General features: G+C 42.9%; 1 protein-coding gene across 1 annotated transcript in view; it reads left to right on the forward strand.

Moving 5' to 3' along the window:
• Window positions 1-27,435, forward strand: part of LRRC2 (leucine rich repeat containing 2) — a 608,842-nt gene that overhangs the window by 281,787 nt on the left and 299,620 nt on the right. The window contains exon 4 of the mRNA XM_073575526.1: window positions 4,668-4,824. Coding sequence (XP_073431627.1) covers window positions 4,668-4,824 — 157 coding nt within the window. The remainder of the gene's footprint in view (window positions 1-4,667; window positions 4,825-27,435) is intronic.

Raw genomic sequence — 27,435 nt, forward strand, 5'->3', positions numbered from 1 at the left:
GGGGCGGCGGCGGTGGAGCCGAATCACAGGAGGCAGGGTCACTGTTTCAGGAGGCTGGTGGCAGAAGCAGGCATTTGCTGTAGTGCCTGGGGTTTCAATCTCCCGAGATCTCAATCTGCACATGCGTCGCCTCTAGTGGCCATTTTCCCAAAGCCCACTGCAGGGATATCTTAGGGAAAATTGACTCAGCTCACCGGGGCGGACACCTTCTAAGATCCCAGGTACCACATGATCTGCTTGAAGCAGCGACCCTGCCTCCTGTGACCCCGCTCCACTGCAGCCACACCGCAGGTAAGCAACCATTAAAAGGGAATTTATGATGCACCACCATATTAGTTAAAAAAAATTCTTATGGTCTGGTGCTTCACCTAATCTGCAAAATGTGGTACATAGTTTTAATTGGTGATATTATAAATTTGATGATGGTTTGTACATACAGTATAAATGTGTTGGAGGTCCTTTCATGCTCTGTAACCCAACTGAAGCAGGGAAAAGGTGCCACCCTTTTATTTCAGTAGGTTTCCTGTCCTTGCTGGGAGGATCCCTCTCACAGATGTGCTGTCATGGACTCTGGAAAAAACTATTGCTGGTAAAAAGTTTAGTATTTTCCAACTAAGGATTTAGGATTTCTAATCTGTCTATTGGTTAAAAAATATGTTCCAAACCTGGAATCATATTGGCTACTTCCACTCTGGTGTCATTCATACTAGATTAGGTCAATGCATTGGTTTTGACGTATCATTATCTTCCTATTCCATTTTGGATTGGTTCTTCTCATGTGATACAGGCATTAGTGTGCAAGTATGTGTATTCAATGCCACTATATTGTACTTGATCACATCGAAAAATCCTGCTGTCATGGTTCCACCCCTCAGTGTGTCTGGGATGCAGTTACTCACACTTTGCACTGACGAGGGGCAGTACCCCGAAACACAGTGTCTGCAAACTGAGATTCTGGTTTGACTTCTTATCCTAAGTCATGTGACAAGGCTCGTTAAAGGGTCGACATTGACTTTTAGGGTTGCTACTTCCAATATGTGACACTAGAGTTCTAGTCCTCTTCCTCTCTGAAGAGACAATTTGTGATAATCCTAGAAACTAAAGAGAAGTTTCACAAGCCAGATGTCAGGCGAACACTAGTGCAGTATACGTCAGCAACAAGTCAGTGGAGGAAGAGACAGTCATTGTTGGTAGCAGAGCTTTACAAAAGGGTTTAAGGTATCAAAAAGTACTCTATCAAAGTAGATTAGAAAATCCATTAAGATAGCTTACGCCACCAGCGATATTCCAGTTCCAGAGGGTATAAGGGCTCATTCCACTAGAGATGTCGCAGCCTCTTGGGCAGAGAAGGCGGATGTATACATCGATCAAATAGGTAAGACTACAACATGGTACTAACCTTCAACATTCTTAAAAACTATAGATTGGATCTATCCTCCTAGCTGACCTAACCTTTGTCAAAAGGGTTCTGCAAGTGGTGGTCCCTCCATAAGGTGGATTAGTTTCTGTTTAAATCACTCAGATGGACTGTCATGGAATAGGAAAAGACAATATTAATTAATCAGCTTTTCCAGAGCCCATGACAGCACCCTTATTATCTCCCTTTCCCTCCTCCCCGTCACTGGGTTTGGTGTACACTATACATTTAAGCACCATATTTTTCGGATTACAAAAAGCACTTTTTTCCTCCAAACTTGGCAGGAAAATAGGGTTGCATCTTATAATCCTAAGTGAGCTTACCGGGGGGCGGCGGCGGTGGAGCCGAATCACAGGAGGCAGGGTCACTGTTTCAGGAGGCTGGTGGCAGAAGCAGGCATTTGCTGTAGTGCCTGGGGTTTCAATCTCCCGAGATCTCAATCTGCACATGCGTCGCCTCTAGTGGCCATTTTCCCAAAGCCCACTGCAGGGATATCTTAGGGAAAATTGACTCAGCTCACCGATGCGGACACCTTCTAAGATCCCAGGTACCACATGATCTGCTTGAAGCAGCGACCCTGCCTCCTGTGACCCCGCTCCACTGCAGCCACACCGCAGGTAAGCAACCATTAAAAGGGAATTTATGATGCACCACCATATTAGTTAAAAAAAATTCTTATGGTCTGGTGCATCACATAATCTGCAAAATGTGGTACATAGTTTTAATTGGTGATATTATAAATTTGATGATGGTTTGTACATACAGTATAAATGTGTTGGAGGTCCTTTCATGCTCTGTAACCCAACTGAAGCAGGGAAAAGGTGCCACCCTTTTATTTCAGTAGGTTTCCTGTCCTTGCTGGGAGGATCCCTCTCACAGATGTGCTGTCATGGACTCTGGAAAAAACTATTGCTGGTAAAAAGTTTAGTATTTTCCAACTAAGGATTTAGGATTTCTAATCTGTCTATTGGTTAAAAAATATGTTCCAAACCTGGAATCATATTGGCTACTTCCACTCTGGTGTCATTCATACTAGATTAGGTCAATGCATTGGTTTTGACGTATCATTATCTTCCTATTCCATTTTGGATTGGTTCTTCTCATGTGATACAGGCATTAGTGTGCAAGTATGTGTATTCAATGCCACTATATTGTACTTGATCACATCGAAAAATCCTGCTGTCATGGTTCCACCCCTCAGTGTGTCTGGGATGCAGTTACTAACAGCTTGGCAGTCTAATCTGTTATAGGGGTGTGTTGAAGCTGTCAGTACTTTGATTGACAGCTTGGTCATCCAATCTGGTACAGGGGTGTGTTGAGCTGTCAGTGTGTTGACTGACAGCTCAACTATCCAATCTGAAACTATGAGGCGTCGGCTGTCTCCAGGTGTTCATTATTCCAGGTGATTGCCATGCTTCTTAGCTGAGCTGTGCCTCCCAGGCCACTGTCAGATGTACATTCAACTTGTGAGATTTGTGCCTTTCTCTGCCTTGAGTTCTGTACGCTTGATCTGTTACATGACCTTGGACTTCGTTCTGACCATCCGACTGCTTAACTCATTCAGCTCTGATCCATTTTCCTCCCGATTCCCTGACCTAGGAAAGCTACCTTACTACACTTTTATCTCTTCCTTCTGTTTATGACTACCCTCCTGGCTTCTGACCTTGGACTCCTTGACTACTCTGACTCATGGCTTGGCCGTGAGAAGTGACTAGTGTCACACGATGAAAATGTGTGCAAACTGTAAAGCGCTGCGGAATATGTTAGCGCTATATAAAAATAAAGATTAATATTATTATTATTTCACCTGCTTTCTTAGCACATAAGTATACTCTTTAAGGGAGATCTGATTCTTCTTCTTTGTAAAAGTAATCGTTGTCGGGATCGCTGGTGAGTCGCTATGTGTGACGGGGCCCTTACTCCAAGGTTGTAAATCAGATCCAAGCAATAGCTAGATTAAGTCGGGAAATAGGTAATGTCTTTAAACCTTTGGAAAGCAAAATATACTGTAGCTACAGCTATTCCACTTAGTAGACTCATAGTTACAGTACATCATTACATGAGTTGAAATAAGACTTACACTAGGTTAATTTTTTCTTGACCAATCATCCTATCTACTGCTAGTTCATTTATAACCTACAATACTATTTGTTGTGAAAAAAAGCATCTAGCCCTTTTTAAGTTCGGAGATTGTGCCTGCCTTTAATGCTCCTTGTGGTCGGGCATTCCACACTCTGACAACTCTAACTGTAAAGAACCCTTTCTTATTTTGATAAAGGAATAGCCCATATTCTACAAATAATGAATGTCTTCTAGTCCTTTGTAAGCTAAGGAAACCATTTAAATGCTGTTTTTTTCTATCACCAGGTAATAGTTTTTTTTCTTTATTATAGTGTTGGGGTTTTAATTTTTTTTAAGTAGTATAGAGTGAAAACATACAGGTTTGATAACACCGTTATCATAATCATATACACTTGATAATACTGTAATAATTATATTGACCCCATACTAAAGTTCATATAAAATTTTAGCTATGCAACGAAACTCAGAAAACAATTCCTTTTTTTGCCCATTCACATTCCTCTACACAAAGAATTGTTCCCATTTTTCAGAATGTTATATGGCAAGTTAAATGGTACTTCTAAAAAATGCAGCATGCTGTGAAAAGGTAAAACCTCCAATGTCTAGGTCAATAGGAAAAAAAAGTTATGGCTCTTGGAATATAGGATGAAAAAACTAAAATGGATAACTGTATACGAAATGACTTTAAAATTAAATGACTGAAAGCCAGCGGCTCCTGGGAGAACTAAAGTTCATTTTCTCCAGGTTGCCGAACTTTCAGGACAGCGGAGCCTTCATAATGCTAATATCCTACAGATCAACTCTATACCTTCAGGTCAATAGCACTATCCAACGTGATAGGTTCCCTTTAAGCCTGGTTTAACACATTGCCGTCACTTTACTTTTTTTGTGGTTGGGCCATAATTTTGGAAAATTGTTGCAAAAACTCAGCATGGCTGAAACTTGTGGACTTATCCTAATATATCATTTAGCCCATTGTTTCTCACAATATAAATGTTATTTGCTTTACTTGTAAGTGGTTTTATTGTTATTGCTGATTAATGTATATTTTTCAATTACAATATTATTATTATTATTACCCAAAATGGAAAATCCAGGTAGAAATGTCTTACTTTTGATGATTTTTATAAACTTACAAATCTAATTTTGAATTTCTTTCCCCACTCAGGAGCTTCCTGAATACCTAAGAGAACAAACATACCTGAAAGAATGGCACATTCATAAAACCCTCTTAGATACCATTCCAGACTATATTCAGGCGTTTGAAGATATGAAAATTTTGGATATGTCGCAAAACAAAATCACATGTCTTCCTCCAGAAATAGGTGAGTAAAACTGCTGTTTAGTTTCAGACTACAGGGATAAAAAAAATCATAGGTGTATATACAATTTGTTGTGTATTATTTTTACGAGTTCATGAAAAGGAATAGTACAGTAATCTCATACAGTAAAAGATACCAGTTATTTCTCCAATTTATCTAAAATTAAGCGATCTGTGGAAATAGTCTTGGTTAAAAACCTCAGCTTCTATGCTGATCTGTGTGTCTACGTTTTCCGACTAGAAAATCTGAGCGGACTTCTAAGGATCACTTGAATGGAAGATCACTTAGGTGACCCCAAACCCTAAAAAATGGATTCCTCAGTGTGTATGTATATTGATGTATGAACACATTCATTTCTTTATTTGCAGTGGGGCATTTTTCTCTCTTTTTTTTCCCGATTTTGGAGGTTCATGTCCTTTTCTTTTTCTTTTTATAACTTTCTTTTAGTTCTTTCTTCCGATCACTGCAAATAAAGAAATTAATATATATTGATAATTTTACAATGCAAGTATTCTAACATTTTTTATGACATGAATTTTTTATATATACTTTGTCCATTATATGCTTATCATATGTTCATGCAATGAACTTTGACAGGTGACCTGTTTTAGACGCCGAACACCTGAATGACAATTGTACTGTTTTTTCTATTTAAGATCCTTTTCATGATACTTGTATGTGTTTTTTCCTGAGGAAGGAGTTTTGTGAAACTCTGAAATGCGTCGAGTAAAGACCACTGTATTAATAATCCTTGATTTAGTGATTTGCAGCGCGGATTGTCTGACCACATTTTCCTATCCTGTTTACTCTCATTATATCCAGCACTTTTTTGCATTCACCCAAAAAAAAAACCATATTTTACAGTGTGGTATATCTGTGACATGCCTCATACGTCTGTGTGATAAAAATTTGTGGATTGTAGGCCGGTATTCTAGTATTTTCCTGTCTGGTGCTTGTTATATACAGCACTATCTTGCATTATTTTAAAAAGCAGGCCACATTTTACAGTTTTACAGTGGGGTCTATCTGTGACACACCTCATACATCTGTGTGCCAAAAAGTGAGGCATTTTAGGCCTAACTTCCATTTTTTGAGCAGTCTCTCACTCTCGTTATATCCAGCACTCTTTTTTTATCCTGAAAATTTTTTTACAGTGGGGTATGTCGGATTAAAAGATTTCTGTATCAAGTTGTTATGGCAGCTTCATGACTGTGTTAAATGTTCCAACTACTACCACCATCATCATCTTCAGCCTAGAGGCAGTCACTGCGCAGATAGAAAGTCTGAGTAGCAGAGGGTGAACGCTTAGGCGGTGTTGTACTCTGTATTGCACTCTGTCTCTGTATTATGAAGACTAAATCTTCTTGATGAAATCATGCCTTGAAGAGCCATAGCAAATAACATTGAAGATCATGGGGACAGGACTCACAACTACTGAAGCCTGGTGTTCCTGGGCAGGATTCTGACAAGCCCTCACTTACTAATACTGAACCTATTGGACAATGACGTTTAAAAGGAGCACATGCATTTTCTATAACTGAAGCTAGAGATTTTGACATTTTGGATGCATTTCCAGAGATGTCAGTTGGAGAGTGTGGTGGTTGTAGATGTGACTTCTACACCACCACATGCGCTGCTGCCTCTACATCACCCGAGGTGCTGCACCCACCACCTTCTGTCTCTTTCCCATTCTCCCATAGAATGAAAGTCGGCAAGGACTCTGTAACAGTTTGTCATTGCAATTTTTATTTGGGTAAATGATATCTATTACTATGTATGTAAACTTGTCATGTACAGCACCATGGAATTAATGGCGCTATATAAATAACTAAATAATAATACTATATGGGTGTTTCCACTAGACAATCTATCAAACATGTTATTGAAGTTTTTTTTTCTGACAGCTCAGTATGTGCACAGCTGAACAATGTCAACTTGGTAGCTATACCCCAGTCGGTGTTGGCACAGTGTCATGTTGACTACAGTCCCCAGATGTTATTTAGGTCGCTAATCTCAAAGAAACTCAATAACATCAATGAGGTGGTTAGCTGGACACGGAATGGAGAAATAGTAAAGATGACAATTGCCAAGTAGTTTCACTTTTGAGGTAAAACACACTTCAACAAGTTGATTTAACCCTTACAACATTATATTCCAAAGCCTTGAAGAAAAAGATGAATATATTGTGAAGCAAATAGGTATGAATAATTAATCACACAAATGATGTAACATAATTCTAAACATACACAAGCCATCAATGGGGAAATTATTTTCCACCAAAAATTTTAAGTATGAGACTAGTGTCATCTTGTGAAATGATATGAACCACAAAGTCCTTCAAATTGAAACTGTTCTGGATGTACTGTACAATTTTCTCTAGAAAATTGGAAGTACATGCCTTCTATGCTGCTTGCATTAAAGAACTGATTTGCCAGATATGTATAGAGTCAGAATGACCTGGCTGTGGGTACCTGTACTGCGCAGTTTCTGGAACTGTCAAGGCTGCGTCCCCTGTTTCCCGGCGGAAGGAGTAGGGTAATTGACAGGTCCCATTACACAGGAAGAGGGGTCGTGCTTAGACAGGGAACCTGGCCGGAAGCTGAGGGAAAAAAGCAAAGCAGGAGTAAGTCCCCAGCTGTGACCGGCAAAATGCAGAAAACAGACCTGGTGACCTAGAGGCATGGGGCCAGCTTAAGAGAAATCGGACAAGACATCAAAGATTTTTGGCATGGACAAGTAGCACATACGAGGCTGAGTAGAGTGCTCCGTCCTTAGAGCAGTGTCGGGGGTCTGTGTGGGCTGCCGGGGGTCTGTATAGGCCTGACGGGGGTTGTGTGGGCTGATGGGGGTCTGTACGGGCCTGCCGGGGGTCTGTGCGGTCCGCCGGTGGTCTGTGCGGGCCTGCCGGTGGTCTGTGCGGGCCTGCCGGGGGTCTGTGTGGGCTGCCGGGGGTCCTTGCGGGCCTGCCGGGGCTTGTGTGTGTGTGCAGGCATCGTCCGATGGGACTACCCGTCATTGTATTCCTGGGGCCCCTAGAGAGCGGTCGCATCAGCTGATGCTGCTGTTCTCCACGGGAGATCGTCATGGGACACTCGTGAATTTCTGCGGATCATGGAGTTTATCGGTTGTTTGTTATTTTAATATTTTTACAGATGACACTGGCTTCCGGGATCAAAGTGACAAGTGATGATGAGTATGTACTCTATGTTATATGTACTGTATGTATTGTATGAATGTATGAATGTATTGTATATAGTATGTACTATGTATGTATGTTGTATGAATGTAGTATATATGTAGTATGTATGTATGTTGTATGAATGTAGTATATATGTAGTATGTATGAATTATGTATGTATGTATGTATGTTGTATGAATGTAGTACTGTATATATGTAGTATGTATGTAGTATGTATGAATGTTGTATGTATGTAGTATGTATGTAGTATGTATGTTTTTTGTTTTTTTTTACATTCAACACATTAGCCGGATGATGGGACTAATACTGTCCCATCATTGGCTAATGTGTCAATCACTGTCATTGTAGCAGGCATAGCCCGATGGGACTTGTAGTCCCATCGGACGATGCCTGCACACACACACGACCCCCGGCAGGCCTTCACAGACCCCCGGCAGGCCCGTACAGACCCCCGGCAGGCCCGCACAGACCCCTGGCAGGCCCGCACAGACCCCCGGCATGCCCGCACAGACCCCTGAGAGGCCCGTACAGACCCCGCACACACAGACACGCACAGTGTCCGCCCACGCACCGCCCACACTCTTCCCCCCTCCTGAACTGGATGTGCAAGTAAAGAAAGGGTTTATTTTCATTCCGATATTTGTGCCCCATTGACTTGCATAGGGTTTCCGGTACCGGAATCGGCGATACCCAATACTTTTTGGATATCGGTCCGATCCAATCCGATCCGATATTTCACGATATCGGATGGTATTGCTCAACACTACTCCTCACATATGTGTGAAAACAGAACTGAATACCGACAACCTTGTTAATGCTGGTAGACTATTCAACAACTGCCCTCTTCTGCTCACAAATCCTTTCCAACATCTTCAGTGTAGAGTTCCAAGGCCTGGGGGCATCACACACCAGTCGTTGAGCCAAAAGCTGCTTGCGCTTCTGAATCACAGGAAGGGCGGATGAAGCAGTAGCTGACTTTCTAAAATGGGTATTTCGAGCGTTGCACTTTTCCGAGCAGATCTGCTAGCTCCGTACCGCATTTAAAATAACATTGACCAATTTGGTTAAGCACATGAGCCAGGCATGGCACGTGTGTGAGCTCGCCTCAACACAGAGCAGCCACCAAGTTCAAGTCATTGTCACACACAACCATGCCTGGCTGTGGGTTCAGCTGTCTCAGCCACCGATCTGCCTGCTCTTTCAGAGCTGTCCACAACTCTTCAGAATTTTGGGGTTTGTCACAGAAGCATATTAGCTTCAGCACAGCCTGTTCCTGCTTTCATTTGGCAGTGCTGCAGTGCTTCCAGCTTGTGACTGATGTGCTACCTTTTGTAGCTGGAGGCTAAAGAGGAGGCGAAGTAGGAGGAGGAGGTGCAGGAGCTGTAGACTGTGGGGGCAGCCCAGATTGACATAGGCCCGCAATACTCAGGGTTTGGGAGGAGGTGAACCATACCAAGGTTGGAGTGGGTCCTGGCTTCCACTATGTTAACCACAGTCTGCAGTGTGTATCCTATAAGTGTGTATCTTACAAGAGTGAGATATGAATTAATCCAGAACGATGTATACAGACTGTGCCCTGCCATCTGCCACCATCGCACTCAAACCAGCATGTCTATTTATGTACTCTCCCTACAGATATGTCACTCAGCTTTCCACACAGACTTCTTACCTCTGCTCCTAGTATTCACTTGGTACATCACTCAGCTTTCCACACAGACTTCTTACCTCTGCTCCTAGTATTCACTTGGTACATCACTCAGCTTTCCACACAGACTTCTTACCTCTGCTTCTAGTATTCACTCGGTACGTCACTCAGCTTTCCACACAGACTTCTTACCTCTTCTCCTAGTATTCACTCAGTACGTCACTCAGCTTTCCACACAGACTTCTTACCTCTGCTCCTAGTTTTCACTCAGTATGTCTTTCAACTAACCCCCTGCTTTACCTCAGTGTTATTTATGACCTTGTTTACTTTGGCTTGATTGTATGCATCTGGTCCACTCTTAATTGTCTGACCAAGATGAGCACAGACCACTCCTCTCTGCTTCACACCTGAATGCACTTTGTAGCACATATATTGCATAGCACAAGTCTGCCAAGACTTTAGTCTGCCCCATGCATCATATAAGTGTATCATACAAGTGTGCGATATAAATTAATCCAGAATTGAACCAGAAGGGAACTGGATAGTCACTGTAAACAATGTTTCTGTTTGTTTTCACTCTGACCCCTATAATCCTTCACTTTCTGCTAACCCCCTAATTCCTACACCAAGCAATGAACTGTTCATCTCTTCATCAATCCTCCCAATCCAGCTCACCTCTTCTTCAGATCTGTTTCTCAACATATAATCCTCTGTCTCCACCTGCTAACACTTTCTCTGCTCTTTCTCACTGACTGCGATATCTCTCCAAATCCTGGTCCTCCTCACCACATTCCCAGTCATTTCTACCTCCCATCCATGCTCAATCACAACTTTCCGTAACCTCTGCAACCTTATACCCATTGGCCCGGCCCCAGCTTCCCCAGTCCCACTAACAGGAGCTCTGTGGAACACTGACTCTGTCTGCAATAAACTTTCCTTCATCCATGATCTTTTTATTACTAACAAACTTTCCTTCCTCGCCATCACCAAAATCTGGCTCACCCCCTCTGACACAGTCTCTCCTGCTGCATTCTCGTATGGTGGATTCCACCTTTCCCACACCCCTCACCCCAGCAGCAAGCATGGTGGAGGAGTTGGTTTTCTCCTGTCAGATAACTGCTCCTTCACCCCAATCCCACTGCCACCCTCTGTTACCCTCCCTTCCTTTGAGGTGCACTTTGTGTGCATCTACTCCCCCTCCAACCTCCAACTAGCTGCCATTTACCATCCCCCAGGGCCAGCCACCACCTTCTTTGACCACTTCACCACCTAGCTACTTCATTTCCTTTCCACTGACATCCCCACTATCATCTTGGGCGACTTCAACATCCCCATGGGCACTTCCCTCTCAGCTGCCACTAAAATTCTATACCTCACTTCCTCCTCCAGCCTCACTTAATGGTCTTCTGTAGCCACTCACAAAGATGGCCACACACTAGACCTCATCTTCACCCGCCTCTACTCCCTATCTAGCCTCTCTAACTCACCTCTTCCTCTTTCTGACCACAACCTACTTACATTCTCTTCCCTCTCCTCTCCTGGTCCACAATCCTCACCCCACAAACTTGCACACCTTCGCAGAAATCTTCAACACCTCGATCTAGACTCACTGTCTGAATCCCTCCTCCGTCTTACAGACATAAGTTCCCTACACAATGCGGATGCTGCTCTATATAACACCACAGTCGCTGTAGCTTTGGAATCAGTTGCCCCTCACACATACCAAAGCTCGCAAAAGGTGCACTTTCCCTTTAACAGCATTGCTGATGGCCCGGCTAATGTTGTGCGACACGTGCTTGCTTGTGTAATGTCGTGACGGCATACCTGAAGAAATATTGGTGGGTGGGGACCGAGTACCTTGTTACTTTCACCGCCATCAGATTGCAGAAAGCGTCCATCTCCCACGAGCCTAAAATGCAACTTTTAGAGCACAAGCAGATGAGAAATTTGTGAACTTAGTACTGTGGCCTGTGGGCAGTTGGCTGTGTTTTTCCACTACAGTCCAATGACTGGGGTATGGACAACCAAAGGCTTCACTGGGACAAGGACGTGGACATGCTTGATAGTGCAATTTGACTGTAGTCAATGGCAGGTGCAGGGCAGGAGCCATCTTCGCATGCACCGTGGACAGGTGATTGGCTTACACGCATAACAGCGGAAGAAGCAGTGGTAACACCCACAGACTCTGTTCATGGAGCCTGGTGTTGAGCTAACAAAGTTGGGTGCTTTGCTGCCATGTGCCTGATCATGCTGGTGGTGATAAGGCTTGTAGTTTTACTACCCCTGCTGATGCGGCAATGGCCGGTGTTGGAAATGTCCTTTTTGGTGTTATCAGCAGTCTTAAAAAAAAACTGGTAGGGGGACATTCATTGCCTCCGTCTCCCACACCACCTCCTCACCTTGACACCTGTCTTTTGGTGTTCCCCAAGGCTCTCTTCTAGGACCCCTACTCTCCTCCATCTGCAAGTTCGGCCTGGGACAGCTGATGTAATGGCATGGTTTGCAATATCATCACTACACTGATGACACGCAGATCTACCTATCTGTACCTGACATCACTTCATTACTGGCCAAAATCACATGTCTTCCCGCTATATCATCCTTCTTTTCTGCTCGTTTTCAAAAAGTGGACATTAGCATATCAGAATACATCATCTTTCAAGCATCTCATGCTGAGTACCCCTGAGAGCTGTGTATGCCTCATTCGGTACCACTTTAGTAAGAGGTAAACTTTGCCCTAGAGTAAATGAATTTCCAGACATTCACTGCCTGTTCTGCACATTCTTTGCAGCTGGGCTCTTCATCTTATTGGTGTGGATGTGGTAAATTTCTAAGTCGTCATCAATACCATCATCGCCCATATGTTGTAAAGAGGAAATCAGGTGTTTCCAAGGGTCGTGGTTATGTATGTTTTGTGCCATTCCTTTACCAGTGTTCGTTACACTAGGACTATTAATTTTAGACTGGAACATTAGGATATTATTGGGAATATGTATGGGTGAAGATGAAGAAGCTTGTGCCACGGGTGTGTTGTTTTATAGTTACGGATGGTGCACTCCTCTTTAAACTTAGTTTTTCACGAGCATCCATTAGTTTGTTTAGTTTTCCTCCAACACTGATCTGCTTTCTCTAATTCAGCATCTCACGAACATGTTGCACTTTGCCCTTTATACAGACACATACATCTTTGGCAACATATTTTGGATGGGCATTTCTTAGTCCAAGTCTCACATGCACATCTGTTACACCGATCTTGAAATGGGCGTGAAACCGACTCTGGTAATTGATGGTGGACGACGAATTATTGTTGGCTGTATCCTGGATCTCATACCTCCCATAACCACTGCTGTTATTAATCATGTACTTTCTCATTCCTATCATCACCTTGCCCCTTTTCCAGATCACTTCATCCAATGATTCGTCCGCCATATTGTTACTAAACACATGCACCTTCCCAGCAGCAACTGTGTAGGAAACCACGTTACAGTTTTGCAAGGTGTTAATGATGCCCCTAAAAAAAAAGGTACACACTATGTTGATATCTACCCCACAGGGGAAAATGTTTGCCAGCCAACACACTTAGTGTATGGGCATTACAAGTCTAGGAGACCCGCTCCTTTAAATTGGGCATAGTTTTTAATCAGGCCTTACTCCACCTCTCATCATCCGCCGCCACTAGATCAACAGGATTAATGTGTTCCATGCTGCTACAGTCATTGTCAAAATCCTAACAATGGTGGGTATTTTAGCTGGGCGTCAAGTACTTGTTATGGAAAAGGTTGAGATGTACCCCACAGGGGAAAATGTTTGCCAGCCAACATCACTTAGGGTATAGGCATTACAAGTGTAGGAGTATGTGGGTTCAAAGGCTTATTGGGGTGCATATGACTTGGTAGCAGGGCAGGTCTTGCAGTCAACGCATAAGAAAACAGAATAGGAGAACAAAATGAAAAATGTGAAGTGGATTTTCCTGGGCCTATCCAGTACCTGGGTTCTAAGGCATATTGGGGTGCATATGACTTGGTAGCAGGGCAGGCCTTGCATTCAATGCAACATTATTTATGGAAGCACTCCTGGACATCTCGTGAAAGGGGTATTGGGGTGCGTCGTAATTCTTGGCAACCCATCCACTCACTGCATAGGCTATAACAGTTTAGTAGACCCACTGATTAATAATTGCCCTTTAAGCAGATTAATGCTGCCTGATGCCCCTGTAAAAATAGACTCTGTGACTTTAAGAGTCCCTCCTTTATAAATGAAACAAGATATGTCTGCTTATGTGTCACACACCACATGGCCAGCTAAGGCTTTTAAATGTTACAATGACATTTCCAAGTGAATGCATTTGTTTATTTGAAAGCAATGTTAAAGTTGAAAAACGCTTCAAAAACTCTGCATCTGAACATAGCCCAAGTGGTGGAGGAACATTTTAGTCTGGGGTTAATTATTTTATCTTATATACAAGTCATTAACCTGGAAAGGATGTACCTTAACATATTTCCCAGCAAAATCAATTTTGGTTTCGTTTTGGCATGTTTTTTTGTGCACCGGTAAAAATGGCATGAAACTCTGACAACATTGTTTAAAGCTGTGAACTAGGAGTCAAGAATGCTTCCCGGGGTGATCCCCATGATGTCCCTGTGTCATTTGAGCAGTGTTTCCATCATTTTCAGACATTTTTAGACCTTAAAATGACCCCCTGGAGGGATCAAGGTAAAAATGCTTGGGTCTCCCATAGACTTACATTGTTCTCTTTGTTCTGTCCGAGTTCCCGAGTATTCCAATTTGCTCGACCCAAGCAATGAGCACCCAAGCATTTTAGTGCTCGCCCATCACTAGTCTTCATGGATCACAAGAACCTCCTCTATTTACAAACTGTCCAGCAATTAAATTCTCACCTGGCTAGGTGGTCCTTGTTCTTCTCCTGCTTGAATTTTACCATCCACTTTTTGTCCGAGGAGAAGAATTTACGGGCTGACACCTTATCCCATTCCTTTGTGTCTACCGAGGATGGGAATGAGCCATGGCTTATCTCTTCGGAGTGTCTGTGGACAGTGTCTCCAGTTTCGCTTGAGTCGGTGACTCCGGGCAAGACTCTTGTTTCACCAAACCTGGGGCCAGAGGTCCTCTCGTGGGCTCACACATTCAAGGTGGGTGGGCACTTCGGGATCAAGAGGACTACTGAGCTTCTGACGAGGTCTTACTGGTGGCCTTAGTTGGCGCGGTATGTTAGGAATTACGTGGCATGTGTCTCCTATGCCAAGAATCGGCCTTCTCGACAGAGGCCCGTGGGCCTGGTACAACCTCTGCCGGTGACAGATAGGCCCTGGTTGGCATGTACTTCATTGTGGGCTTGACCAAGTCCCGTAATAACACCGTCATCTGGGTAGTCACCAACCATTACTCAAAGATGGTACATCTGGTCCCTCTGCCGTGTGTACTGTCGGCTCGGGCCTTGGCGGTGCTTTTTATTAAACACATCTTCCAATTACATGGCATGCCTGACAAGATAGTCAGTGACCGGTGTCCCCAGTTCGCTTCTCGGTTCTGAAGAAGTCTCTGTCGGTTGCTCAGTACTGAGCTGAATCTCTCATCAGCATATCATCCCGAGACGAACGGGTTGGTGGAGAAGGCCAATCAGACTCTGGTCACATATTTACTGCACTTCATCTCTGCTAGGCATGATAACTGGGCATCCTTATTGCCCTGGGCAGAGTTTTCCCTCCACAACACAGTTGCCGATTCCACTGGGCAGACTCCGTTTCTCCTGAATCATGATCAGCATCCGTGTGTTCCCATGCCCATGCCTGTTTCACCACCAACATCTGGGACCGCACGCAGATTGCCATCCAGGCTTCTAAGCAGAGAATGAGTGTCTCCGCTGATGCACATCGTCGCACTGCTGCGGTTTTCACCCCTGGCGATTTAGTGTGGCTCTCTGCCCGTAACATTAGGCTGCGTGTTGAGTCCAATAAATTTGCTTCTCACTTTCTAGGTCCTTTTAAAGATCTTGAGCAGATTTATCCTGTAGTGTATCGCCTGTCTCTTCTGCCGCACCTGAGTATCACTGATACCTTTCACGTCTCTCTCTTGAAATGTGTCTCGGTTTTCTGAGTCATCTGCAGAGATGTCGGGTACGTCCTCAGATGATTTTGAGGTGAACGTGATTGTCGGTTCCAAGGTGGTACGAGGCAAAAAATTTTATTTGGTGGACTGGAAGGGTCATGGGCCAGAGGATAGGTACTGGGAGCCAGTTGAGCACATTAGTGCCCCTCAGCTTATTGCGGCCTGCGAGCGTGGCGAGGTTCGAAAGGGGGCAATGTTAGGCATTGGGATCCTTCCTCTGCACAGGATGGATCCCAAGCCTTGTATTCTCCTGCTGTCTCCCATACTGTTTCAACCGCAGTAGATGCTGCTAAGCAAAGATGTTGGTCTCAGCATCTTGCTCAGACTCGGGCATGGGTGTGCTGTTACCGCTGCCTCTCTAGGTTCAGCTATGGTAACTAACAATAAAAAGCGGTGAGGAGTCATTCCTGAGGATAAGTCCAGAATTTGCTCTACTGAGCATGCTCGTGGGGTGGTGACCTCTCATTGGTGGTCGGCTGTCAGCTGCTCAGGTCCAGCTCCGGATTGGCCCACGAGCAAGTTCCTAACAGACTGCAACATATAAAAGGTTCTCTGGGCCAACTGGTGGCGCGCTAAGAACCTATGTGTTGGTGGATATGTTACCACCCTGTGTGCACGTGTGCCGCTGCTAGCACAGCAGGTGTGTGTCTAGACAGGCAGTGTAGGATGGGAACCCTGCTTGACTTAGCATCTGCATCAGGCATCCTAAGTCGCATGTGCCTTCAGCACAAACCGTGTAGCAGAGCAAGTTCAACCACCAGTTTAGACTCCATGGGGGGATAGACATAGGGACCTCATCTAGCGTCATTACCTCTATGCTCCTGTGACGTCTAACAGGGCATAGCTTAGAGTGCGCTCAGTTGTTGGACTGCTCTGCAGAGCAACAGAGTCAGGTACTTTGCACGCAGTTCACACCGAGTGACGTTTAAATCGGCGTGTTTACGGTGCTTGCACGCAGCTCCGCTCCGCCATTGTTCACATTAGCTGCAGTTTTACATCTCTGCATGGTGGACCCCGGGTGGCGAATGCACCTTATTATCATAATTTGATGCGTTCCGCCAACCCTAACTGTGGCCATTCAGCCCATGTTGATACATTACTTGTTTCACTGTGGATATTGACTCAATCGTTACAACTTTTGCCATCATCTTCATAAGATATTTTGCTTTTGTCTTTGGGTCGATATGCACATATAGGACCAAAGCACATTCATCTCTAGGACACAGGACCCGTCTCCTTCATGAGTGATATGATGGCAGGACATTCCCATCTTGTTTTTACTTGGTAAAATTCTTTGTACAGTTGAACTAGATATCTTCAGGTATCTTGAAATTGTACCCAAGGATGAGCCAGACTTGACCAAGTCCACAATTCTCTTCCTGATATCTTGGCTGATTTCTTTAGACTTGCCCATGATGCTACACAAAGATTAAATGTGTTTCTGGTATGCTTTAAAATACATCCTCAGGTGTGTTTCCAATTAACTCCGATGTTGCCCAAAATCACAAGCTTCCAAACACATTACATCATCATATGGGCAGTCCAGAATTGTTTAAAGGCATAGTAATCCTGGCATTTGGGATCTATTAATAATTATGGCAATTCTAATTGACCTAAAATGGGAAACATTAATTCTGATTTCATGTCAGATATTGAGAAAAACATGCATGTACTGTATATACTTAATTGGTAAGGAAGCCCTTCCCTTCCATGACGAATAGATAAGTATAAAATTGTGAAGGGGTTAAATACAGTTAATTTTGCAAAAAAAACAGCAACTTGTAAATTTAAAAAATAAAAAGGTATGGCTGTTACAACTATGAATGAATGAAAAAAAAATCTGATCACTTCCACATACGCATCGCAAAAATGTCGCTGTGTATGTGTGTGTTAGGCTATGTGCACAAATTGAGTATTTGAGTTTTTACCCCAGTATTTGTAAGCCAAAACCAGGAGTGGAATGGTCAGAGGAAAAGCATAATAGAAACTTGTCACCACTTCTGTATTTATCACCCACTCCTGGTTTTGGCTTACAAATACTGGGGTAAAAAACTCACTAATACTGGATGTGTGCATGTGTCCTTATGTGTGTGTACAGTGTGTTTCTTCTTTATGTATTTATGCTTGTGTGTATAATGTGTATGGATTTTTAATGCTATAAATATGTGAGCATCATGAATTAGCAAGAACACATTTTATTATATCATTCCACCATAAAGAAATTTGAAATATTTGATTTTTTTTTCAAACTTTAATGTAAACTTCAGGATAGCTGAAATTTATATAAAAATCTAAAATTAAACTTATCACAAAAAAATCCAAAATGTGTTTTGACTATTATGCCATTATTAAATCATTACAACACTTCTAACTGAATGCTTCCAGAGATGATTGCTGTTTATAATGGTCATGTAGAGCTGGTTGTACAGAAAAAGCAGCTTGAAAAAGAGCATGAAGGCACCTGTTAACAATTTGATACACAAGAACTTTTTTTTGCAGACCAGCCATTTTTCCACATGTATGTTTTCTTAAATGCATCAATAACAAACATTTCAACGAATTAGTAGCATCTGCAGAAGTTTAGTTCTTGCAACACATGGTGGTAGCTCATAGGATTTATAGAAGAAAGTTCGTACAATTAAGATATCTTGCATAGCAATGTGCTGTCTGTATCAGATTACTACTCTAGAGGCCCCGTCACACATAGCGACTCACCAGCGATCCCAACAACAATATCAACGTGGATCGCTGGTGAGTCGCTACATGATCATTGGTGAGCTGTCAAACAGGCAGCTTCACCAGCGATCAGCACCAGCAACGCCGAGCGCGCAGCGTCGCTGTGTACTTTAGTTACCAGTGCGCTGATGCAGGGAGCTGGTAACTAAGGTACACATCGGGTATCTAAGGGATGTGCGTCACTTAGAAACCCGATGTGCACCTTTTTTACAAGCTCACTGCATCAGCGCACTGGTAACTAAGGTACACATCGGGTTTCTAAGTGATGCACGTCTCTTAGATACCCGATGTGTACGTTAGTTACCAGCTGATCGCTGGTCTCCCGCCTGTCACACGCAGCGATGCGTGCTGGCCAGCGGAAGACCAGCGATCAAAGAAATGTCCAGGGCTTTCCAAGAGCGATCAGCGATACCGGCAGGGGGGCCGGTCGCTGTTCGCTGTCACACACAGCGATCTCACTGGTGAGATCGCTGTTACGTCACAAAACTTGTGACTCAGCAGTGATCTCGCTAGCGAGATCGCTATGCGTGATGGGGCCTTAGTGGTTGTTAAGAAGCGCGCCGATCAAAGTTTTCATCCTTTTAGCCCCTTCACGACATGGCGATTTTCCATTTCATCGTTTTTGTTTTACTTTTTTACTGTTCCATCAATTTAGCCATATGAGGGTTTGTTTTTTGTGGGATGAGTTGTACTTTCAATGACATCATTTAGTCTACCCCATAATGTACTTTGAAGCAGGAAACAAAATTCCATGTGCATTGAAACTGTTCAAAAAAAAAGTGCAATTCTACAATAGGTTTTTTTGTTATTTACCATTTTTACTATGTGGTAAAACTGAGCTGGCAATTTGATTCTCCAGGTCTGTATGAATATTCAGATATCAAACAAGTATAGATTTTTTTTAATTAAGTGGTAAATTAAATTCAGAAATTTGTAAAAATGTTGCTTTTGCTGCCAATTTCCAAGAGGCATAACGTTTTCATTTTTCAGGATATAGGCTGTGTGAGGAATTTTTTTTTGCACCCTGAGGTGCCGATTTTACTGTTATCATTTTGAGGTAGATTCAATGTTTTGATAGCCTCTTACTGCATTTTATTGCAATGTTGTGGCAACCAAAAAACGTGATTTGGACGTTTTGATTATTTTTCTCATTATGTCATTAAGCGATTTGATTAATTTACTTTTTACTTTGACAGATCAGACTTTTATGAATGCAGCAATGCCAAATATGTATATTTTTTAATTTTTTAAATTGTTTTATCTTTGATGGATCAATAGAAAGGTGATTTGTGCTTTATTTAAACTTTTTTTCATATTTTAAAATCTTTTTTTTTACTGAATTTAATATTAGCTTTGATCATCTGATCCCCTATACTATACATAACAGTGCATCAGCACTGCTGTTTTTGGAGAAATTCACGATCTCCTATGAATGCCGCCACAGAGTGACTTTCACAGGAGCATCGCAATGACAGGCACAGGGCTCATCAGAGGACCCCAGGCTATATTGACAACCATTCAAATGCAAATTAGATTGCCGGGCTCAATAGCAAGTTCCAGTGTTGCGGCTGAAATGAAACTGACCAGTCTTTGTCCTGGAAGTCAGTCAGAGCAAATGAATACCACACTAGCTAACAGCTTACAGCATTATTACTGAGGGTGAGTGAACACTCTCAAAAACTGCTAGTGGAGGCACTTACGAGGGGCGATCCAAAAGTAATGATAATCGGTTATTTCTATTGCACACAGAAATTAAAATAAAATGTTTTCTTGTCTCTTAGGTACCCACTAGTCCAGGAAAAAAAAATCACTTAAATAGGCCACGATTCCCGGGAGCTACATTCATTTGAATATGAACTGCCAAGGAGTGAACATCAAAACGGAAAAAAACGAGCTCAGAGCTGTCATCAAATACCTCTGCTTGAAAAAATTGTCTACCAAAGACATACACAGCGACTTGGTGGAAACATTGGGGGATTCTTCTCCTCCATATTCCACAGTTGCACGCTGGGCCAAGGAATTTAAGCTGGGAAGAACATCGACGGAAGATGAACATCGTGAAGGACGCCCATCCACGTACCTCAATGAAGAAAACGTGAAAAAAGTTGAAGAAGTTGTGTTGGTAGATCAAAGAGTGACTATCAGGCATGTAGCTGAGGTCACAGGGATCTCATATGGCAGTATTCAAAGAATCCTTGCAAAAGAATTGCATATGAGAAAGGTCTCTGCGCGTTGGGTGCCAAAAATGTTAACCGACGAGCAAAAGAAGAAACGAGTTGACATTTCAATAGCAAATCTCGAAAAGTTCCAAGCAGACAAGGAGAATTTTTTGTTACGTTTTTTGACCATGGATGAGACCTGGATCCACCACTTTGATCCCGAAACTAAACAACAATCGATGACATGGAAATGAGCCGACGAACCGACGCCGAAGAAATTCAAAGTGTCAAGCTCAGCAGGGAAGGTTATGGCGTCTGTTTTTTGGGACGCTGAAGGAATTATTATGGTGGACTATTTGGAGAAGGGAGCCACTATTACGGGCTCCTACTACGCAAAACAAATAAGAAGACTGCGGGAGACTATCAAGGAGAAAAGGCACGGCAAACTGCAGGCTGGAGTGCTGTTTCACCAAGATAACGCACCGGCTCACAAAGCTGTAGTTGCCATGGCTACCATTCAAGAAGCGGGCTTTGAACTGGTGGAACACCCCCCCTATTCGCCAGATCTAGCCCCCAGTGACTTCTTTCTCTTTCCTCGGCTCAAGGAACACCTCCAGGGCAAGAAATTTGACGACAATAGCGACGTGATAACCGCTGTTGGGGAGTTTTTTGAGGATCAAGATCAAGAATTTTTTTTTAAGGGAATTCTAAGTTTAGAAAAGAGATGACCTAAATGTATAGACTTGTTAGGAGACTATGTAGAAAAATAAATTTTTTTTTTGACTATATTCATTGTGTTTATTATTGATTATCATTACTTTTGGATCGCCCCTCGTACAGTGACAAGCTGGAGGACATATGATGTGATCCTGCCTGTGATAATCAGACGTCGGGGGAGTTTTCTGCACAATGTCCAGTAGTGTCTGAGGCTGGGAGCGTCCTCCCGTTAAAAATAAACCCCCTTGGAGACACTGAAAGGCACAGTGAAAGGTATCATATGTCCTCCAGCTTGTGAATGTAAGTGCCTCCACTAGCAGTTTTGGAGAGTGTTCACTCACCCTCAGTAATAATGCTGTAAGCTGTTATCTAGTGTGGCATTCATTTGTTCTGACTCACTTCCAGGACAAAGGCAGATCAGTTTCATTTCAGCAGCAACACTAGAACTTACTATTGAGCATTGCAATCTAATTTGCATTTGAACAGTTACTATTGTATAGGCAGATAAGAACACTATATCTGCCATACTGCCAGCTGCTTATTTTTCAGGTACATTTTGTTCAGCGCCAGTGTGATCTTTTGTTGTTTTCACAGTATATTGACAACCAATTGGCGCCCCACAACCACATCATGAGAGTACTGATGAGCATGTGGAATGACACGTCCTCTGCTGATGCGTTTTAAATGCCACCTTAAAGGCCGCTAGCGAGATCGCTGATTTTGTGACACATCAGCGATCTCGCCAGCAAGATCGCTGTGTGTGACGGGGATCAGCGACCGGCCCCCCTGCCGGTTATCGCTGATCGTGCAGCATCGGCCAGGGCTGTTTTTCGATCGCTGGTCTCCCGCTGGCCAGTGCGCATCGCTGCGTGTGGCAACGAAAGACCAGGACGCTGGTTTCTAATGTAAACATCGGGTATCCAGGAGCTGCGGCTCCTGGATACCCGCTGTTTACCTTTGAAACCGCCGTACCTGCTGGTTTCCAAGGTAAACCGCGGGTATCCCAGAGTCGCCCGGCTCCTAGATACCCGATGTTTACCTTGGAAACCAGCGTGACAGCTCACCAGCGCTCAGCCTAACGATGTCCCAGCGATCCCAACATGTCGGATCATTGGTGGGATCGCTGGGACATCATTATGTGTAACGGGGGCTTAAGAGTTTGACAGTGGGATTTAACAGGTTATTAGCCACGGGCTCCACAATGGCTGTTAAAGACACATAATTACTGGTTAAATCAGCCATCATCTGCCAGGAAAGATGCAGGCTCAGCATGTGAGCCTCCATCAATGACAGAGACACGATATATGACACATATGTATGTCATTAAGGGGTTAGTATACTGCATATATCATATATATTATATCACATATGTACGTCATATGTTATTAAGGGGTTAATATACTGCATATATTATATATATACAGTTGTGGCCCAAAGTATTGACACCCCTGCAATTCTGTCAGATAATACTCAGTTTCTTCCTGAAAATGATTGCAAACACAAATTCTTTGGTATTATTATCTTCATTTAATTTGTCTTAAATGAAAAAACACAAAAAGAATTGTCCTAAAGCCAAATTGGATATAATTCCACACAAAACATAAAAAAGAGGATGGACAAAAGTATTGACACTGTTCGAAAAATCATGTGATGCTTCTCTAATTTGTGTAATTAACAGCACCTGTAACTTACCTGTGGCACCTAACAGGTGTTGACAATAACTAAATCACACTTGCAGCCAGTTGACATGGATTAAAGTTGACTCAACCTCTGTCCTGTGTCCTTGTGTGTACCACATTGAGCATGGAGAAAAGAAAGAAGACCAAAGAACTGTCTGAGGACTTGAGAAACCAAATTGTGAGGAAGCATGAGCAATCTCAAGGCTACAAGTCCATCTCCAAAGACCTGAATGTTCCTGTGTCTACCGTGCGCAGTGTCATCAAGAAGTTTAAAGCCCATGACACTGTGGCTAACCTCCCTAGATGTGGACGGAAAAGAAAAATTGACAAGAGATTTCAACGCAAGATTGTGCGGATGTTGGATAAAGAACCTCGACTAACATCCAAACAAGTTCAAGCTGCCCTACAGTCCGAGGGTATAACAGTGTCAACCCATACTATCCATCGGCGTCTGAATGAAAAGGGACTGTATGGTAGGAGACCCAGGAAGACCCCACTTCTTACCCCGAGACATAAAAAAGCCAGGTTGGAGTTTGCCAAAACTTACCTGAAAAAGCCTAAAACGTTTTGGAAGAATGTTCTCTGGTCAGATGAGACAAAAGTAGAGCTTTTTGGGCAAAGGCATCAACATAGAGTTTACAGGAGAAAAAAAGAGGCATTCAAAGAAAAAAACACGGTCCCTACAGTCAAACATGGCGGAGGTTCCCTGATGTTTTGGGGTTGCTTTGCTGCCTCTGGCACTGGACTGCTTGACTGTGTGCATGGCATTATGAAGTCTGAAGACTACCAACAAATTTTGCAGCATAATGTAGGCCCAGTGTGAGAAAGCTGGGTCTCCCTCAGAGGTCATGGGTCTTCCAGCAGGACAATGACACAAATCACACTTCAAAAAGCACTAGAAAATGGTTTGAGAGAAAGCACTGGAGACTTCTAAGGTGTCCAGCAATGAGTCCAGACCTGAATCCCATAGAACACCTGTGGAGAGATCTAAAAATGGCAGTTTGGAGAAGGCACCCTTCTAATATCAGGGACCTGGAGCAGTTTGCCAAAGAAGAGTGGTCTAAAATTCCAGCAGAGCATTGTAAGAAACTCATTGATGGTTACCGGAAGCGGTTGGTCGCAGTTATTTTGGCTAAAGGTTGTGCAACCAAATATTAGGCTGAGGGTGCCAATACTTTTGTCTGGCCCATTTTTGGAGTTTCGTGTGAAATGATCAATGTTTTGCTTTTTGCTTCATTCTCTTTTGTGTTTTTTCATTTAAGTCAAATCAAATGAAGATAATAATGCCAAAGAATTTGTGTTTGCAATCATTTTCAGGAAGAAACTGAGTATTATCTGACAAAATTGCAGGGGTGTCAATACTTTTGGCCACAACTGTATATATATATATATATATCAATCATATATCACTGTGTACCTACAATTGCTTCCATAGCAAAAGATCTATCAATCACCTGGAGCGGTGCTGGGAGAAGCCAGAGGTGATGTTGGACTAGTTTTGCCTCTGGCTATGGTCCGTAGCTGGATTTTCTTACCATATTCCAACGTTTCAGAGAAAAGTATACCTGACTGCAATTATGCAGTTAGGCTCTAATTAATAAAAAATGGGATGGTTCCAGCTTTGAGAGTTGCAAAATTTATTGAGCTAAAAAAAATTCCATCATGAGGATAGACACAGCAATGCGTTTCGAACGCACAGACTGGGTTCTTTGTTAAAGCTTTGACGAAGAACGCAGTCTGTGCATTCAAACTGCATTGCTGTGTCTATCCTCTTGATGGAATTTTTTTTTAACTCAATAAATTTAGCAACTACCTGGAATCTTCTCTTTTTTGTGTACATGTGGTCCTTTGAAGTTCTGCACTTCAGGACGCCGAGAGTCGGGGTGAGCTGGTTCACTTTTCTTTTTGCATTGAAGGCTCTGATTGATGCTGTCTGCAGTTTGGGCACCAAGAATCATGAGACTCGTTCCCTTTAAGTCATTATGGCTACATTAATGCCTACTGTATCATTTGATTACACAATGTAGTGAATAATAATGGCAAGATGGGTAATAATCCAGAATCATTTCAATAATTTCTGACGATTACAGGTACTAATTAAGAAATACATCATTTATGCTTCATAACATGACTGGATCATAAAATCTGTCACTCAGAAGTATATTTAACACTATTAAAATTCACTGCATTTCAGAAACTAAAGGAACATGTTGTAAATGAAATTATAGTTTGAATAAGGTCATCAGAGACACGTTGATGAAGTGTCTGTATAATACCCTGTTAGACATAATATTTTCTTGATTAAAGCTTTTTTTTCTTGATTATAGCTTGCAAGTGTGCTTATTTTAAGTAATAATGGATTACATTAGCTAAGATTAGTATATCTGTCTTATGAAACTCAGACATGTAATACTGTAAAGGCATTCTTGCACAAAATATTAACTGATTTGTGCTTTTCTTAATACAGTAACCCTTTTTAAATTGAAGGTTTAACAATGTTGAATTATTTAACCCATTCATCACCCAGTTCTGTTTACACCTTCATGACCAAGCCAAATTTTACAATTTTCTGACCTTATGTGTTAATAACTCTGGAAGGCTTCAAGGGATCCCATGCTTCTCACACCTAGTCTTATCTGTCCATTCTGTCCTACCTCTTTCTTCAACTATGATGCTAGTCAAATGTCCCATTAACTGCAATCTGTTAATTGCCCACTGCTGTGAACCATCCTCCAACCCCCTCCTCCTCCTCCCTCCCTCATCTGGTTTCATTTCATGGACATTTGAATGGTATAAGTTGAAGAGAGCAGGTCAGATATGACCTTGGTCAGATGTGACATCATTTGAAGTGATAGATGAGATATAAACCAGAAATAGTCCAGAAATCGGTAAGACGGTAAGACTAACCACTGCTTTATTACTTTACTTGCTTTTTATTTCCTGCTATTTAACCATGCTCACATTTGCCATCACTGTTTTTGCTCCACTAATGTTGACTCTCCTTTGCTATCCCCAAACCCCTGCAACCTTGAACCAAATAACAATCCCCTCTCTCTTACCCCCCCACCTCGCTTCATTTGCAGACATACTCCTTAACCTCAGACCTCTCCTACTAAAATACAATACAAGATGATAACTCTCCCTCACCCACCTGCTTTCCCTTTTTCTACTTCTTCTCACTGCTGGTGACATATCCCCCAATCCTGGCCCCCCTGCCTCATACATCCCACTAATCCTCACCCCTATCTTTCTCACACTAAGGCCTCTTTCACACTTCAGTTTTTTGCATCAGTTCAAATTCGCCAAAAAGTCAGACAAGCGGATCCGTTCTCAACTGATGTGAACGGATGGTACAGGATCCGTTTTCAGACGGATCCTGAAAATGAGGAAATTTAAAGGAACCGCTGGCCGGGAAGGAGAGAGAGAGAGAGTTTTTTTGTCCAGCACCCAGAAAGAATTTCGGGTTAAATGAGTGTGTGGAGGATCCGCCACAGAAAAAAACCTTGCAAGCTCCGTTTTGAAATCTTTGAGGATGGCGACGGACAGCAACTTTTGGCGGATCCTCAAAAAAAACGGATGCAACAGACAGCAATCCGTCACAATCCGCCATTAATGGAAGTCAATGGGGAAAAAAACCATTCCTCAGAAGAAAATTGAGGATCCGTTTTTTTCAAAACCTGGCGGATTGTGACTGATTGTAAAAAACTGAAGTGTGAAAGAGGCCTAAGAGAAACTACTGCAATCCCTCAAACTTAAAATCTGTGCCACTGACCCCCTCCCTCCCGCACCCTCTTTCTGGAGCACTTTGGAATGCTCGCTCCATCTGCAACAAGCTCCACGTGATCCACGACCTCTTTACCTCCCGCAAACTTTCCTTCCTGGCCCTTACTGAGACCTGGCTGACACGCTCTGACACGGCCTCCCCGGCCGCACGAGTTATGGCGGCCTCCACTTTACCCACACTCCTCGCCCTGGCAACAGACAAGATGGAGGAGTGTGTTATGAATGAGTCACCGTAGGAGGCAAAAACAGAAATACAAGCTAAGTCCAGAAAACCAGAGAAGTTGGCAACTATCAGATTGCAGACCCCTGAACCTATCAACACAACTAGCAGTAGCCGTGGGGTGTTCCTACGATGCCCTAGACCCCTCGATCACAGCCGGAGAATTAAATAGGCCTAAAGAAAGAAAGGGGAAATCTAAACTGCCCCAGAGCAGACCCCAAAGCAAGAGGCAGCCCCCAACATATAATGACGGTGAAGCAAGATGAAAACACTAACACAGACAGAAAGATAGACTGAGCAAAGATGGGGCCCAAAACTACCTAGATAGGAAAGGACAGGAAGGCTACTGT

This window comes from Dendrobates tinctorius, unplaced genomic scaffold, assembly GCF_039654945.1.
Source record: "Dendrobates tinctorius isolate UK_male_01 unplaced genomic scaffold, ASM3965494v1 ptg000044l, whole genome shotgun sequence".
In the NCBI taxonomy this organism is placed as follows: domain Eukaryota; kingdom Metazoa; phylum Chordata; class Amphibia; order Anura; family Dendrobatidae; genus Dendrobates; species Dendrobates tinctorius.